General features: G+C 48.4%; 1 protein-coding gene across 1 annotated transcript in view; it reads right to left on the reverse strand.

Moving 5' to 3' along the window:
• HS6ST1 (heparan sulfate 6-O-sulfotransferase 1) overlaps positions 1-15,970 on the reverse strand; it is a 63,783-nt gene extending 47,813 nt beyond the window's left edge. Inside the window, exon 1 of the mRNA XM_007950510.2 lies at positions 15,468-15,970. Within this exon, the coding sequence (XP_007948701.1) occupies positions 15,468-15,964 (497 nt within the window). The 5' untranslated portion in view covers positions 15,965-15,970. The remainder of the gene's footprint in view (positions 1-15,467) is intronic.
• Between the last annotated feature and the right edge of the window lie 7 nt (positions 15,971-15,977).

Here is a 15,977-nt window from a genome sequence, read left to right on the forward strand (position 1 = left end):
ACTGTCCCTCAAATATGATGGTGAAATTAGGAGATTTCCAGGTAAACAGAAATTAAGGGAATTTGTTAAAACCAGACCAACCTTACAAGAGATACTAAAGGGAGTCCTTTGAACAGAGAACCAATAATAGCAAACAATAACCAACCATTAATACACAAGACAACATAACCCAGAAACCAACACAGCTATGGACGTATCCAAAGTAAAATAAGCTTACAAGATTGTAAACAGGGAACCAGAGACATCAATGGGCAAATGAGGACAATTACAAACCAAAAAGGGGAACAAAAATAGTGTAGTTACAGAACTTTTAAATGGTGAGGAAATCAAGAGAGTTGCAACACTGAATGGACTCTTTCAAACTCAGGGAGAAAATTATAAATCACAGGATAACCTCAAAGAAAAATGATAAACCTTCATCTCACAATGAAAAAGAGGACAAAAATATTTAGCAAATACTAAAATAATAATAACAAAAGAAGTGATAACATGATTCATAAACATGATAAGTTCAACACAGAAAATTATATGGAACAAAGAAACCAGGAATAGCATGTAAAAACACATAACAAAATGACACCAACCAAGTCATACTGGTCGATAATTACACTGAATGTTAATGGATTAAATCCACCACTCATGAGACAGAGACTTGCAGACTTGGTAACAAAACATAACCCATCAATATGCTGTTTACAAGAGACACACCTTAGAGACAAAGACAAAAGCAGACTAAAAATCAAAGGTTGGAAAAAGATCAAGCAAATGGCAACCAAAAAAGAGCAAGAGTGGTAATATTCATTACTGATCAAATCGACTTTAAGACAAAAACCACCATATGAGACAAGGAAGGACATTATATAATGATTAAAGGATCAAATGAATATGAAGATATAACCATGATAAATATCTAAGGACCCAAAGAAAGAGCCCCAAAATACATAAATCAGACTTTAAAAGAGTTGAAAAGGCAAGTCTCCCACAGTCATAGTGGGAGACTTTAATACACCACTTTCAATGAAAGATAGAACAACTGGAAAGAAACTCAACAAAGACGCAGAAGAATTAAACAATACAATTCACTAACTTGACCTTATAGACATGTACAGAGCACTTCACCCAACAACAGCACAATATACATTCTTTTCCAGTGCACCATGGAACATTCTCCAGGATGGACCATACGCTAGGCCACAAAGTAAGCCTTAACAAGTTAAAAAAAAAAAAAAAAAAATCAAATATCGCAAAGCATCTTCTCAGATCACAAGGTTATCAATGGAAAAGAGCAAGCACATGGAGACTGAACAACAACCTCCAGAAGAAAGACTGGGTAAGAGAAGAAACAAAAAATAAATAAATGAAACAAAAATAAATGAAATAAATAAAACAAAAAATAAATGAAAAAATTCCTTGAATCAAACAAGAATGACAACGTAATATACCAAAATCTTTGGGACATAGCAAAAGCGGTGATCAGAGGCCAATTTATAGCAATAAATGCACACATCAAAAAAGAAGAGTGAGCCAAAATCAACACTTTAAACCAACATCTCCAATAATTAGAAAAGAACAGCAAGAAAAGCCTACAATCACCAGAAGAAAGGAAATAATCAAGATGTGAGGAGTAATCAATGAAACAGAAAATAGAAAGACAATAGAAAAAATCAACTATAAGTTGGGTTTTTGAAAAGATTTATAAAACTGACAAACCAGTGGCAAATTTAACAAAGGAAACGAGGGAGAGAATACAAATAACATGAATAAGAAATGAAATGGGTGACATCACAACAGAACCAACTGAAATAAAAAGGATACTATCAGGATACTATGAAGAACTGTATTCCAACATATTTGAAAATCTGGAAGAAATGGACAGATTTCTAGAAACACACCACTTACCTGAACTAACACAGACTGATGTGGAAAAGCTGAACAGATTCATAACAAAACAAGAAACTGAACAGGTCATAAAAAAAAAAAATTACCAACATAAAAAAGGCCTGGCCCAGATGGTTTCACTGGAGAATTCTACCAAACATTGAGAGAAGAACTGACACCAATCCTATTCAAACTATTCCAAAATACAGAAAAGGATGGAATCCTTCTAAATTCATTTTATGAAGTAAGCATAACCTTTATACCAAAACCAGGCAAAGACATCACTCAAAAGGAAAACTACAGACCAATATCCCTCATGACCATAGATGCAAAAATCTTCAACAAAATCCTAGCCAACAGACTCCAACAACGTATCAAGAAAATCGTTCATTATGACCAAGTGGGGTTAATATCAGGTACACAAGGACGGTTCAACATTAGAAAAACAATCAACGTTATCCATCACATAAATAAAACAAAGGAAAAGAACCACATGATCATATCAACTGATGCAGCAAAGGCATTTGATAAAATCCAATCAACACCCATTCCTGATCAAAACTCTCAGCAAAATAGGAATAGAAGGGGCATTCCTCAACATAATAAAGGACATCTATGCAAAACCAACAGCCAACATTCTTCTCAATGGAGAGAGACTGAAACCACTCCTCTTGTGAACAGAAACCAGACAAGGATGCCCTCCATCATCACTTCTATTCAACACTGTATTGGAAGTCCTAGCCAGGGCAATAAAGGCAAGAAAGGGAAATCAAAGGTATCCAAATTGGTAAGGAAGAAGTCAAACTATCCCTATTTGTGGATGATATGATCCTCTACTAGAAAATCCAAGAGACTCAGTAAAAAATCTACTGGAACTAATTGAGAGATTTAGCATAGTGGCAGGGTACAAGATCAGCATCCAAAATTCAGTTGGATTCCTCTACACCAGCAAAGAGATTGCTGAAAAAGAAATAAGGCAATCAATACCATTTACAATAGTTATAATAAATAAATAAATAAATAGATAGATTAAAAAAAAAAAAAAACTTAGGACTAAATCTTACCAGGGACAGAAAGGACCTGTACAAAGGAAACTATTAAAAAAAAAACACAAATCCTTAAAGATTCAACTGTCTCCATGTACAGAGCCGAGGCCTATCCCCACATCCTTTGTTATCACACCAGACAATAGATACTGGCTGGAGTCAAAGTTGCCCCAGCTGATGTCGTAAGGGGGCTCAGATGGATAGAGTCACAGGGCTCACCACCTCTTTGTTTAAGAAGAAAGTTGTTGTTGCTGTTGTTGTTATGTGTCGTCGAGTCGGCCCCGACTCATAGTGACCCCTCCTTGGGTTTCCGAGGCAGTATCACTACGGAAGTAGGATTGCCCAACCTTCCTTCCGAGGAGTGGCTGGTGGGTTTGAACCGCCAGCCGCCTGGTTAGCAGGCAAGTGTCTTAGCCACTATGCTACCAGAGCTCCTTAAGAAGGAAGAGCATGCCTGATTACTTCAGCCAGGGCAGTCAGGCATGGGGCCAGAGAGTGGGCAGAATATCCCCAGGACTGGGCAAGGAGTTGGCCTCCAATGGCCTTAAACAAAGCCCTACTTGAGGGGTGTTGGCCCCTCTGTGACTGCTTCAAACATTCTTAACTAAGTGATTGAATGTTTTATCTTCCTTAGTCTTCTCTGTCCCCAACCTACAGGCGACCTCAGGAATCTTCACAGCTCACAGGAGACCATCTGCTCTAATTTTCCATCCAACCTGCCATTATCCTCTTAGGATAACAGAATTTCAGACCTGAGAATCTTGCTGTTTCTGGCCATGTGGTCACACACTCAGTGGAGCCTGAGGAGAAATGGGGGTGGAGGTGATGCCTCAGACCCTGGGAGAGCCCAGTGAAGCTCAGTCTCATTAGCTCTCAGAGCAGGCAGAGTGGCAGCTGACCCCTGGCCTCTTCTCCCAAGTCCTTGCCATCTGTAGAGGGCTTTCAAGGAGGAGGTTGTACTGGGGTAGAGGGTATTTTGCAGCTAGGCAGTAGGTACTTGGATCTGGCCTTGGCATTTGTGATCTTAGTTGACAGGTCATTTCTAAGCTCTCCAAGCCTCAGTTTCATCATCTGAATAGTGGGGACTCTAAGAAGGAAGGTGACTGCATGAGTGAGTGACAAAGGCCTGGTCAGGCAAGTGGGTCATGACTGCTCTTGTCTGTTTGCCTATACCTCCTTCCAGACCATGCCTCGGTAAGGATGCCAACTTACTTCAGATTCCCCGCAACACTCCCACAGAGGGCTGCAACAAGCACTCCAAGAAGGTGGCTGCGCAGACCTCATCTCACATGATGGTGCCTTTCCTTGGGCCCCAGGTCACTATGATTTGACTGAGAACTTCTTTCATAATGCTTCTATCATAATGCTTCTCTGACAGGATGACAAAAAAAACACTATACCCAAGCCCTGGCCTCCAACAGCTTCCAAGGGCACCCTACCTCTGCCTCTCGCCACAGTGACTAGCATTTTTGATTTCAGATGAATTCTCAGTTTCTGAAGCCCCTGAAGCCTCAGAATGACCAGTATTAGACGCATAACTTTAATGTATGCACTCACCCCACCCCTACTGGCTGGCTGCAAATGCATGCCCACACCTGTTCCTGTGCCCTGTTGTGACAACAGCTCTACAGTCCTCAGATGGACAATGATTTGGGCAAGCAGAGCTAACAGTGAATCAGTGTAATGGTGACCACTCCTAGCACACCCAAAACATCCATGGGAGGCCAATGAGGTGCAATGTCACCTGGTTTGCAGTAGCAAAACCCAGAACACCCTTCTGTCTGTTCACAGACAAAGCATTAGAGAGATACCTGTCTATCTATATAAGCTTGCCATGAAATCGCAGTCACATCACAGACGACATAGATAACCTCAGAGATAAAGCAGAGCAAACAGTGCAAGTGGCAGGAGGTTAAGAACAGTTTGACATAGATTCTAAAAATTTTATAACATCCAAATGGTGCTGCATGTTGTTTTAGGGATATATATGTCTGCAATAAAGGTATAAAACAGGTGTAGGAAGAACACAAACGGTAGCACAGTGGCTCTCGGGGGGTGAGGGGAGTAGAGGGATAGGACCAGGAAGGGACATGGATAGGACCAGGAAGGGACATGGATGAGGCTTCATTATATCTATAAATATTCTACTTGTTTAGCTCTGAAGCTAGGCAGTGGGCACAGGGGTACACCCAGATATTGCAGGTTCAATTCCAGACCATTGCAATAAAGCAAGTCACACAAATTTTTTTGTTTCCCAGTGCACATAAAAGTTATGTTTACACTATACTGTAGTCTATTAAGTGTATAATAACATTACAAGAAGTATGAAATAGTGTGAGAATTACCAAACTGTGACAAAGAGATGTGAAGTGAGCTCGTGCTGTAGAAAAATGGGATTGATAGACTTGCTTGATGCAGGGTTTCAATTTGTAAAAATGCAGTTGAAGTGAAGTGCAATAAAATGAAGTATGCCTGCATTTGCTACATACATAATGATAACCACAAAGTTACAGTAATGTAACCTGTCACATGATGCCCCTGGAGGCACTCTGGGGGACACCAGAACCCCGATGCAGGGTGGTCACAGCCTGCATTTAGCTGATGCAGAGCCTGGGCCCAGGGCAAATGGGACCAGGGAGGGGGAAAACAGCCTTGAGGGGGTAGGGTGGCACTAGGGAGAGCAAAGCCCTGGCAGGACTCTCCATGCTGGGTCAAAGTCACATGACCTTCTGCTCCTCCACTCCTTGCCTTTGAGTTATTACTGGTAGTGGTGGTAGTGTGGACAGGCAGATTGTTGCTGACATGGGCCACAGACATGCTTCCACAGGCTGTGACCATGATGCCCTTTCCAACTGGGCTGCAGTAGGGAAGGTGGGGGTTTTCCAGAGGCCCAAGAAGGGCACAGACATGTTTGGTCTAGTGGACATGGACACAAAAGAGCAGTGTAATTCTGAAAGGCCAGTGCCCTTGGCAGGTGTTCCTGACAGTGAGGCCCTGAATGCTAAGACTACAGCACTATTCATGGAGCTCATGGCCTGGAGGCGGAATGGACTGGTTTTGTAGGGCACTCTACAGGGCCCTTCCCTATCTCACAAGAGATGGACCACACTGTAGCTTTTTGTGGAAAAGCCCACAGTGCCAGGTACTATGCTGATGCATTTTACAGATGGCAAAACTGAGACACAGAAGCCACCGAGTTTGTAAGTGGCAGAGCTGGGACTCTAGCACTAAGCCTGGGCTCCCACCCTCTCTGCTTATAGGCCCTGGTGGGCTCCCTGGTTCCAAGGCAGGCTCTAGCCAATGCACTGCTCCCCTTTCTCTGGTGGTTTTGGATCATATCCTTCCCAGTTTCCCTGCTACTGGACTGTCTTCTCACATATCTAAGTCTGCTCTTATTTGTCATGGAGGAAAGGAGCAGTGTGTCAAACTCTGACCAGAACCTTACTGCTGCCTCTGTGTTACAGATGAAGAACACCAGGCTCAAACAGGTAGGAATTTATCCAGGTGTGACACAGGGCAGTGCCATGAGAAGATCAGTCAGAGTCAAATGCTCAGATGCTCAAATACCACCCTGATATGCTGAAGCAAGTACCTCCTGGGGATAGCCTGGACTCTTGAAGGACAAGGCCCTCAGGAGGCCCAGGAACTGCTGCCAAGTTGGGGGCAGCTCTCACCCATGACCAACAGGGTAGGCCACCCACACAGCAGACCTCCAGTGACTCAACAGCTCTATCAACAATTAACTGCAGTTTTAATCCCTCCAGTTACCATCTTTCTGAACAATTATTGACTTTCACTGCTATCTCCTGTTGGGAATTTTAATGCTCCTATATAAACAGAGGCAATGTGGCTATCACATGTGTGAGCTAGAGGCATGGGTGCCAGGAGATACTTCCCCCTAAAGACCACCATACTTGACCCACCATGGCACCACTGCTTGCCTCAAAGACAGGATGGACCCTGCACAGTGAGGCCTGTGCTCTGCCCAGGTTTGTGGCTGACCTTAACTGCAGAGCTATGAGGGATCACCAGTGGACATGGCTCCCACAGGCCACAGACACAAATGGGAAGGTAGGTAGCGTGGGAGGCCCACAGGTCACAAGAGACCACAGGCTTATCTGTAGAACCAAATGTGAGGCTCAAGTGAGGATCAGAAGAATGCTCTCATGTGGGCCCACAGGATCGACTGAATTACACCCAGTGCCTGCTTTTCGGGCCCTCCCCTTCTTGGACACCTGATGGGCCTGGGGTGCTGGAGTGACTATCTAGACTTTTGAAGAAGAATGCCTGTTAACACGGGCTCCAAGGGCAGGTGCTGTCCCTATCTGTCCCCATCTCTATTGGGGCTGCAGAGGCCCATCTGCACAGAGGTCCACCTACAGTGTCCCTGAGGACTGGGGTAGTTCCTGCTTGCAAGCAGACACTGGGGAGCCAGGTCCTACACCCAGGGCTCATGAGGTTGAATAAGTGGGTGGGTGGATAACACCCAGAGGATGGGTAAGGTATTCAAGCAGGCAGCTGCACTTGATGGGGCCCTAAGCAGATACAAGCAGGTGGCACCTGCAGGACAAGGCAGCTTGCCAGCCTGGGCACCACCATCCTCAGCAAAACTTCTAGTACCCAGTGCTGGCCTGGAGACTGGCCCAGGAAGGGTTCCTCAGGGGCCATAGGGAAAACGGCTGTCTTGCCTGGTCTGTGGTCCCTCTGCAAACGAAAATGGGTCCCAGCCCTCATCCAAGGCTGGGGCAGGTCACAAGCTGGCCTCCCCAGTCGAGGGACAATGCTTCTTGTCCACCCCTACCCCAGGCCTCTAGCAGTCTCCACTGAGGGCGAGCACATTAACTCTCCCCTGTGTGCGGTGTGAGCATGCCACATTTTCCAAGACCACACAGGAAGTGGGTATCTCACAGAGGAGTAAATCAAGAGATTAATAAGGCCACAAGTTTCACAGCTAGAAAGTACGGGCCTGCATCACAGATGGTGATGCTTCACTGGCCCCTCCCTGGGAGAGCCCTTCTTCCAGCACTGTCCCCTCTGTCCCCACCTCCCTCTCTCACTTCCATCTGTCCCTGTGACTGACTGTGGGTCTCATGGGAAGTTTCTGAAACCAGCTGTGGTTCTGGAGTCCTGCTTCCCGTCCTTCTGTTTATCCTACAAAACCTGGGGTTGGGGGAGGCTTCCCCAGCCCCTCAGGTGCTACAGGTCACTGACCCCCCTATCAACTGCTGCTGCCAACACTCATGCCTGTTGTTTAGGTGGGGGCAGCATCTTACCCCAGGTCGTGGTAGGGCTTAGGACTTCTTTACTGCATAACACAGTCCCCCTTCTCCCTCTAAAAAAAGCAAGACATCAAAAATTTGATAGAACTGAGTTCCTGAAAAGGCAAGAACAAGACTTTAAGAGAGAAAATTTTCCTCCACACTGAAGCAGTGTCTCCTCCCCTGTGAATTCTGGCAGGTGAAGCCCAGGAGGAGGAGGGGAGGACTGTGTACGAGAAGGGCCTGCTTCATTACAGATGACCACTGGGGGACAGGTGTGGAAACTAAACCTGAAGGCAAAGACAGACCCCTTCCTGGTCTGTGTGCTGCATTGTCTTTCCATCTATAGGCACTCCAGGCAGGAAACCTGAACCGTGCCCACCTGAAATATCCAACCCTGTCAGCCTGGCCTTGTTACTTCTTCCCTCCCATCTGCTCTTCTCTCTTTCAAACCAAACTAGCAACCCAAGAACCACCAGGTGAGGATCAAACCCACACTTCAGGTCCTCAATGCCTGTCTCTGTCTGGTCAGGTCTGACCTGGAAATAGCTGCTATAGGTTTTTTAGGAGGTGGGGAGGGGAACTAAATACCATGAGTGGCCATGGAGGTAAGGAGCTCAGATATGGCATAGCCCTGTTTTCCACACTGATGTGCACACCTGAACCTCTGCTCACATAACTCTGGTCCCAGACCCTTCCCCCCCCCCCCCCCCCCCCCCCCCCCCCGCCAATCAGCAGTGGGGCTAGAAGGGGCTGGCTCAGGGAACCTCCTGAGTCTGTGGGGAGGAGGCCTCAGGACTATCCAAGTGACAGACTATGTGGTGGGAGTTATGATGGAAGGTTCTGGTCATACTGAGCTGGGAACTCCCAAACACTGCCATAGTGTCCGGGTTGCCAGCAGGCCTGGCAGCTGTCTTTCAGAGCCAAGTGCCAAGATGTGGCCTGCTCTTGCTTCACTGCTATTTCAGTGAGACTGCCAAAGGTTTTCCAGTAAACCAAACAGCACAGGTCTGCATGCTAACTTGTCCACCCAGGGTGTTGAGTATAACCCAGGAATTACAATCCATGATCTGTGGTCCTGACAAGGGTGGTGGGGCAGTGGCCAAGTCTGGGAGAGGCACACATACCTCAGGGCAGAAAGAGCCCAAATCGTAGTTGCTGTTCTTGAGTGGGGGACTCAGACAAGTAATCTACCTGTTCCAAGTGGGCCTTGACCTCCTTGTATAGAAAACAGGTACAATCCTTACATACCTGGCTCATGGGGTTGCTGAGGGCAAAAGAGATCATTCTAAGTGCCAAGTGAACACTTGGAAAACAAACCCACTCCCTAGTAACCCCATCTATCTCCTCCCCTCTTTGGACCTTGGTGACCCATCACTTTCTCCTGCAGACACCCAGAACCCCTCTCTGTCCAATGACCTAAGGACACTCAGAAACCAGCTACCCAGGCCTCTGCCACCAGCACCTCTCTCTAAACATCTGAGATGAAATGGGAGGCAGACATCTGGGATGACAGGCTCAACCTTTTGCAAACCCTCTAATGTGATGCCCTCCCCCCATCAAAACCCCAAGATACGGACTTTTTGCTGATTTAAGAAAATTAACCTGTAATAATATTCATTACCAGTGACGGTGCATTGAGATAGACATTCCCACACTATAAAACCAAAAACCAAACCCACTGCCATTGAGTCACTTCCGACTCACAGTGACTTCCATTGGGTTTCCAAAGCAGTAAACCTGTATGGGAGTAGATTGCCCAGTCTTGCTTCTTCGGGGTGGCTGGTGAGTTTGAACCACCAACTTTCTGGTTAGCCGTCAGATGCCTTAGGCATTGTACTACCAGAGGTCCTTTCCCACACCATACTCACTCAAACAGGTGAAGTGTAACAGGTGCAGGATTTCTTTTTATGTTTACCTTAACATAAACACTCAGACCACTCAAGTGAGAAATCTCACTCCCAAGAGTTTCCACAGGAAAGCAAACCTAAGACCAAATATGTTGTCATCTAACTGATTTCAACTCCTGGAGACCCTAAGTGTTTTAGAGCAGAAGGGTGCTCCATAGGTTTTTCACTGGCTGTGACCTTATGGAAGTACTTTGCCAAGCCTTTCTTCCACAGTGCTGCTGAGTAGATTCAAACTGTCAACCTTTCAATTAGCAGCTGAACACAACCATTTGTGCCATGTAGGGACTTCAAAAGAAGCCAGAGCTATACAAAACACATAGGGATAGTCACTTCAACACTGTGTACGTATTATACGTTGTTATGTGCCATCAAGTCCTCTCTGACTCATAGTGACCCCTCCTTGGGTTTCAGAGGTGGTATCACTACAGAAATAGATTGCCCAATCTTCCTTCCAAGGAGTAGCTGGTGAATTTGAACTGCCAACCTTCTGGTTAGCAGTCAAACGCCTTAGACACTATGCTACCAGAGTTCCCATATGTATTGTATATAAGAGCAAAGTCTGGAAATCTGCGTATTCAACAATGGAGAAACAGATGACGATACATCCAGAGGGGGAATCATTTACTGTTACTAAAATGTTAAATTCTTAACAACGTGGTTATGACATTTGTGGCATAACATATATGATGTTTCCAATCACATTGAAAGAACTAAGCATGGGAAATGTGGTGATTTTTCTCTTCCCCTTTATATTTTCATCTTACAACCAAAAAACTGGGGTGGGAGGGGTAGGAAAGAAAGAGACTCTAGGCCCCTTAAGGACAGCAAAGCCACCCTTCCCCTCTTGACATTGGAGGACTCTGGACCTAAGGACAACTGCTAGCTCCTGGCCACTCTCCAGCCTCCAGCTGAAAGGAAGGGTGGGAGGTGGGAGGTGGGAAGCGGTGCCTTCACTGGTCCCAGGCTCCAGAGATGGGGCTGAACACACTGACCCAGGAGCAGAGCAGCCCACCAGAGGTGGGGCTGTACCAACCCCATTATGACCATGAGGCCATCCTTGCTCCAGCTAGTCCCAGGTTGTACAAGTGAAATGGCATGAGGGATGGGAAGCCCTGGCCTCACAAATTCTATGTTTTAAGGACAAAATGAGTTACAGAACAGAGAGACTTTCACAGACCACAATAATTGTGTCAGTAAACCATTTAAAAGTTTGCCTCCTCATGTACTTGATTAAAATGAAAAAGTGTTCTTTTTTCAATGAAAAGTGAATGCTGAATGCTTAACCTCAGATCTCCTTTTTCATTTCCACCCAAGGCCATATCATGCACAAGGCGTCTCTGGGTCCATGGTGACACTCTTGGCCATTAGTCACATGTTTTAGGGAATATCTGTCACCATCTCAGGCAAACCCAAGTCTTGTTCTTTGATTTCAAATAAGAAAATGAGTATGAAAGCAAATAGTAAATCTTCAAGTGCCACACAAAGTGACTACAGAAATGTTCTAGTCCCAAACCTGCCCTGCATACCAAGGATGATCCCCTGGTTCTCAGGGACCAGCACTTCATTTGGGCTGGACCCCTCACCACCTAACACTCCAGGGGCCCTGCCAGTGTGTGTGAGGGAAAGGCAGGGCTGGTTCAGCTCCTGGAAAGGCTATAGGACTGAGAGGAAAATGTGGTTGTTGGTGATGGCATATTGGCACAGCTCCTGGCCACCAGGGCACTGTGGCAAGGAAGTTCCAAGGTGCCCAAGAGTAGCATGGGAGACAAATATGAGTAGTCAAGGGTGCCTATGGCCACAGAACGTGCTGCCAGGACAGGCTTCCTGGAGGAGGAGGAGGAACTGGAAGACATGTGAACAGGGGAGAAGGACATGCCAGGCAGAGGAACCACAGGAGAGGCTCAGTGGAAGCACTAGGAGACTTCGGGAACTAGAGAAGACTTCAGAATGAGCAAGTCTAACCAGAGACATTCTGCTGGCAAGGAGACAGCCACACATTCACTGTAGGACAATGACATAGGGAGGAGCCCTGCTGCAGAAGTATCCTAGCCCAGGGGGCCTGGCAACCACACTTTGCCCCAAATGCCCTTGGCAGCTTCAAAAGACAGCCACACGATTTCAGGAGATATCCACTGTAGCCCAGCCAAGCTCTGACGGTGCCTTCTCTTTTGCATGGCCATCTCTGGATGAACTTAAGGAGCACTGTTTAGGCCTCTGGGTGATACCAGACCATGGGTGATAGGACACTCTTATCTTGAAGACTGGCCCTTGGTAATGCCAGCCCTCTAAGGCCAGCTAATGACCTGTCCTTAGTGATCCTGACAGGTGTGTAGCCACCTCAGCAGACACACAGCAACAGAGGGGCCTGCCTAAGACTCATTACTTACTTATCAGCTCTTCTCATTGGGTCTGAGAGCACCAATGGCATTCACAAGTCCTAGTCCCACTCCAGGATGCCATTAAACACCTGTCCATCCCCATCTGTCACCTCAACATGTTCCCCAGTTCAGAACCACCCAGGCTGATGTAAAGTGGAGGCCTCCACAAGAGCTGTGGAAAACCTTGTGTCCTACCTCCCCAGGCTCCAAATACAGCTGACACAGTGTCTGAGGGGCTTGGAGGTGAGGCATCAGGGACAGAGAAAAGAAAGTATGGGTCCTGATCCAGGGCCCACCCCTCCTCCGCCCACAAGCCCAGCAGAGAGAGCAGGACCTGGCCCTGCTTGAAGGAGTATGAGTACAGTCCCCACAGGGGAAGAGTGACATCTCAGAGTCCTGAAACCAGACACTGGGATGCCCCACTGTCCTGGGCAGACAGGAGAATCCTGTTCCCCTCGTGTGGCACCAGCCGGCTCCTGCCTTGGAAGATTGGATCAGCAAGCACACCTTGTGCAAACTGGCTCATAAATAAACACAGCCAAGATTACCTTGGCCCCTTGAAGAAGCTCATTAAATAAACAATCTACCTGATGCCTGGTAGAGAAATGAAAGCAGAGGAGGGGGAGGGGAGAAGCATGGCAAGAAATGGAATGCTCAGGGCCTGCATGCATGGTGGGCACAGCCCATTCTCCAGAGTGGATGGCAGGGAGAACTCTCCTCTATGGCCTTGCCTGCTGTAGCAGTGGTGACCACGGGCTCTGCCTGGTGTCCTCCCTCTCTCACCTGGAGCTTGTCAGCCTCACTTGATCCTCCAACTCCTGGCTGTGACATGCTAAGCACCTGCTCTTTGTAGACAAACTCTGGAGAAGGGAGACCATGGGTCCTCACTTCGGTGACCAAAGTTGCAAATCAACCACAGCAAGATGCTTCCTCACAAAGTAGGCCAAGGCTGCCTCTACTGAAGGGCAAACTTGCCTCAGAGGTCCTAGGTCTCCTGACTACTGGCAGAGTAAGTTCTCTTCCAGGGACCTCCTGTTGTAAACTACATCTGGCACACTGGGTGAGGTCTTCTTATGGTGGGGAGGGGCCCACCTGGCCTGTTGGGAATGGTCAGCAGTCAGCTCGGGGTCTCAGAGCCCTAATGGACAGGAGGGCACTGGCCTCCTGCAGCCTAGCTGAGTCTACTGCAGAGTGTCTGAACCACTGGAGTATCCTAACCAAAGAACAGGTGGTACTTGTGCAAAGCCAACAATGATGGCAGAAAGCAGTACCTCAGAAGCCCCAGACAGGCAGACCAGAAGCTCCAAATATGGGATATACACTCAAGGAATCAGAACATCAACACTTAGCTTATACCTGGACCCCTTGGGCTCTGAAATTGCCAAGAGCCTTGCAGGTGGACACTCAGAAGAAGTAAGACTGTGGGAAAACCTCCCTGACTCTGTTGTTGTTGTTTTTGTTATGTGCCGTCGAGTCATACCTGACTCATAGCGACCCCTCCTTGGGTTTCCGAGGCAGTATCACTACGGAAGTAGTAGGATTGCCCAACCTTCCTTCCGAGGAGTGGCTGGTGGGTTTGAACCGCCAGCCGTCTGGTTAGCAGGCAACTGTCTCAGCCACTATGCTACCAGAGCTCTAGGACCTCAATTTCCTGAGTAAGGGAAGGCCCCAGGAAATTGCCAAGAGCCTAGCAGGTGGACACTCAGAAGAAGTGGGACTGTGGGAAAACCTCCCTGACTCTAGGACCTCAATTTCCTGAGTGAGGGAAGGCCCCAGGAAAAAGGACCAGAAAGTCTGAACCATGGCCTACTTAGTTCCTGGTCAGCCAGATGCCAGACTCTCATGCCCACCTCCTAGACCCAAAAGAGCACCAATACACAGGAAATGCATGGACATAGGCCAATTCCTCACAAATCCCCAGCCCCAGACCAGAATCTGCACATGAAATCCTAAGGCACACCCTGGCAGATGCACAAAAAGCAGCCAAAGGAGACTCCATTAGGCCCTTCCCAGACACCTGGGAAGAACACCTAAGTGAGGGCACCCACTGGATGAGGGGGCATCAAGAGAAAGAGGCATGGGGAATACCAACATTAACCACCCAAACCCAGCCCAGCCTGGGTTACAAACCACTCCTAGTAAGAGCTATCCCAGCACCCCTTTCCACACTGAGGACCATACAGGTCAGCACTGTCTCTCAGTCTTCACAGAGAAAGGGGTACAAGAGCCCCTGTGGAAAATGTGCCCCTCAACTTAGGTGACAGGATCATGGGGAGGTGGCCTGGCACTGGCCGGCTTTTGTTCCCTTCCAGATGGGAGGGTCCTGCCTGTGTGCATCAGAAGCTTCCAGCCCAACTTGAGAGGACAGGCTGCACTGCCTCCTTCCAGCTCTCATCCCCAGATAGCTGAGGCCTTTGTTCTACCTGCACACTGGAGGAGGGCCTACCCTTCCTCAGTTCTCTGTAGGCGGGCTGGCAAGGGGGGAGGGGGATCGGTTGGGGCATAGCATGTGCAGGGCGGAGGGGGGGGGCTCTCACTCCTCTTTTTAGGGTGAAGGAAACACTACAAGTGAATCCACATACAGAACCTGCTGCACCCACTGACAGCAAATGGCCCACGGGCTCCATCAGGTCAGCGTGGACCCTCAACTGGGACGGGCCAGCTTTTTCACACCCCGCAAGAGCAAGGGAGAATGCCCAAGGGTAGGCAGCCTGGGCAATGCCTTGTTTGGGAGAGCGGTTGGGCAAGGAAGAGAGGAGCTTAGAAACAGAAGGTGATGGTGAGGTCTGAGGACAGGAGTGAGTGCTAGGCCGTATCCAAGGAGGACAAGCTGAGGGCGCCCGGCAAGTCAGGAGGTGATCAGGGGGCGCTGAGACAGTGGGGGACCCAAAACAGCAAAAGAGGAGCTTGGAGGCGAAGAGTGGGCCCGGGCGTCGGCACAGAGGGCCGTCTGGGCCCGCCCAGCCACCACAGTGCTGGCGCGGCGCGGCCACTCACCTGGGAGTGCGCAGGGCAGCAGGGTCGCGGCGGTCTAGCACGCCAGGAACGCAGTTGGTGAGCTCGGTCCAGTCAGCATGCAGCCCGCAGCTCCAGCCAGTGGAGAAACGGGAGAAGAGCCAGGTTTCGCGGCGGTTGGGCCGGTAGCAGGTGCACTTCTTCTGTCCCGGGCGGCAGTCGCAGGGCACCTCGAGGCGCACGTTCTGCACAAGGTGGCGACCGAACGTGGTGCCGCCTGTCTTTTGGATGTGTAGAAAGACGATCACGTCGTCGCCCTTCATGTCGAAACGCATCGAGCGCTCGAGCTCGCGCACAGGGAAGTAGTACTTCTTCTCGTAGTGTGGGTCGGGGGTGGGGAAGAGGTCCAGGTCGTTGGGCGGTGCGCGTCCGCCGGGCGCGCCCAGGCTCAGCCCCGGGCCCGCGTACTGGTACAGGATAAGCATGAAGCACGCCGAGCCCGCCACCACCAGCACGAACTTACTGGTGCGCTCAACCATGGTCCTGCCGCCG

Source organism: Orycteropus afer, unplaced genomic scaffold, assembly GCF_000298275.1.
Source record: "Orycteropus afer afer isolate SDZICR_OR568_19922 unplaced genomic scaffold, OryAfe1.0 scaffold00274, whole genome shotgun sequence".
In the NCBI taxonomy this organism is placed as follows: Eukaryota; Metazoa; Chordata; class Mammalia; order Tubulidentata; family Orycteropodidae; genus Orycteropus; species Orycteropus afer.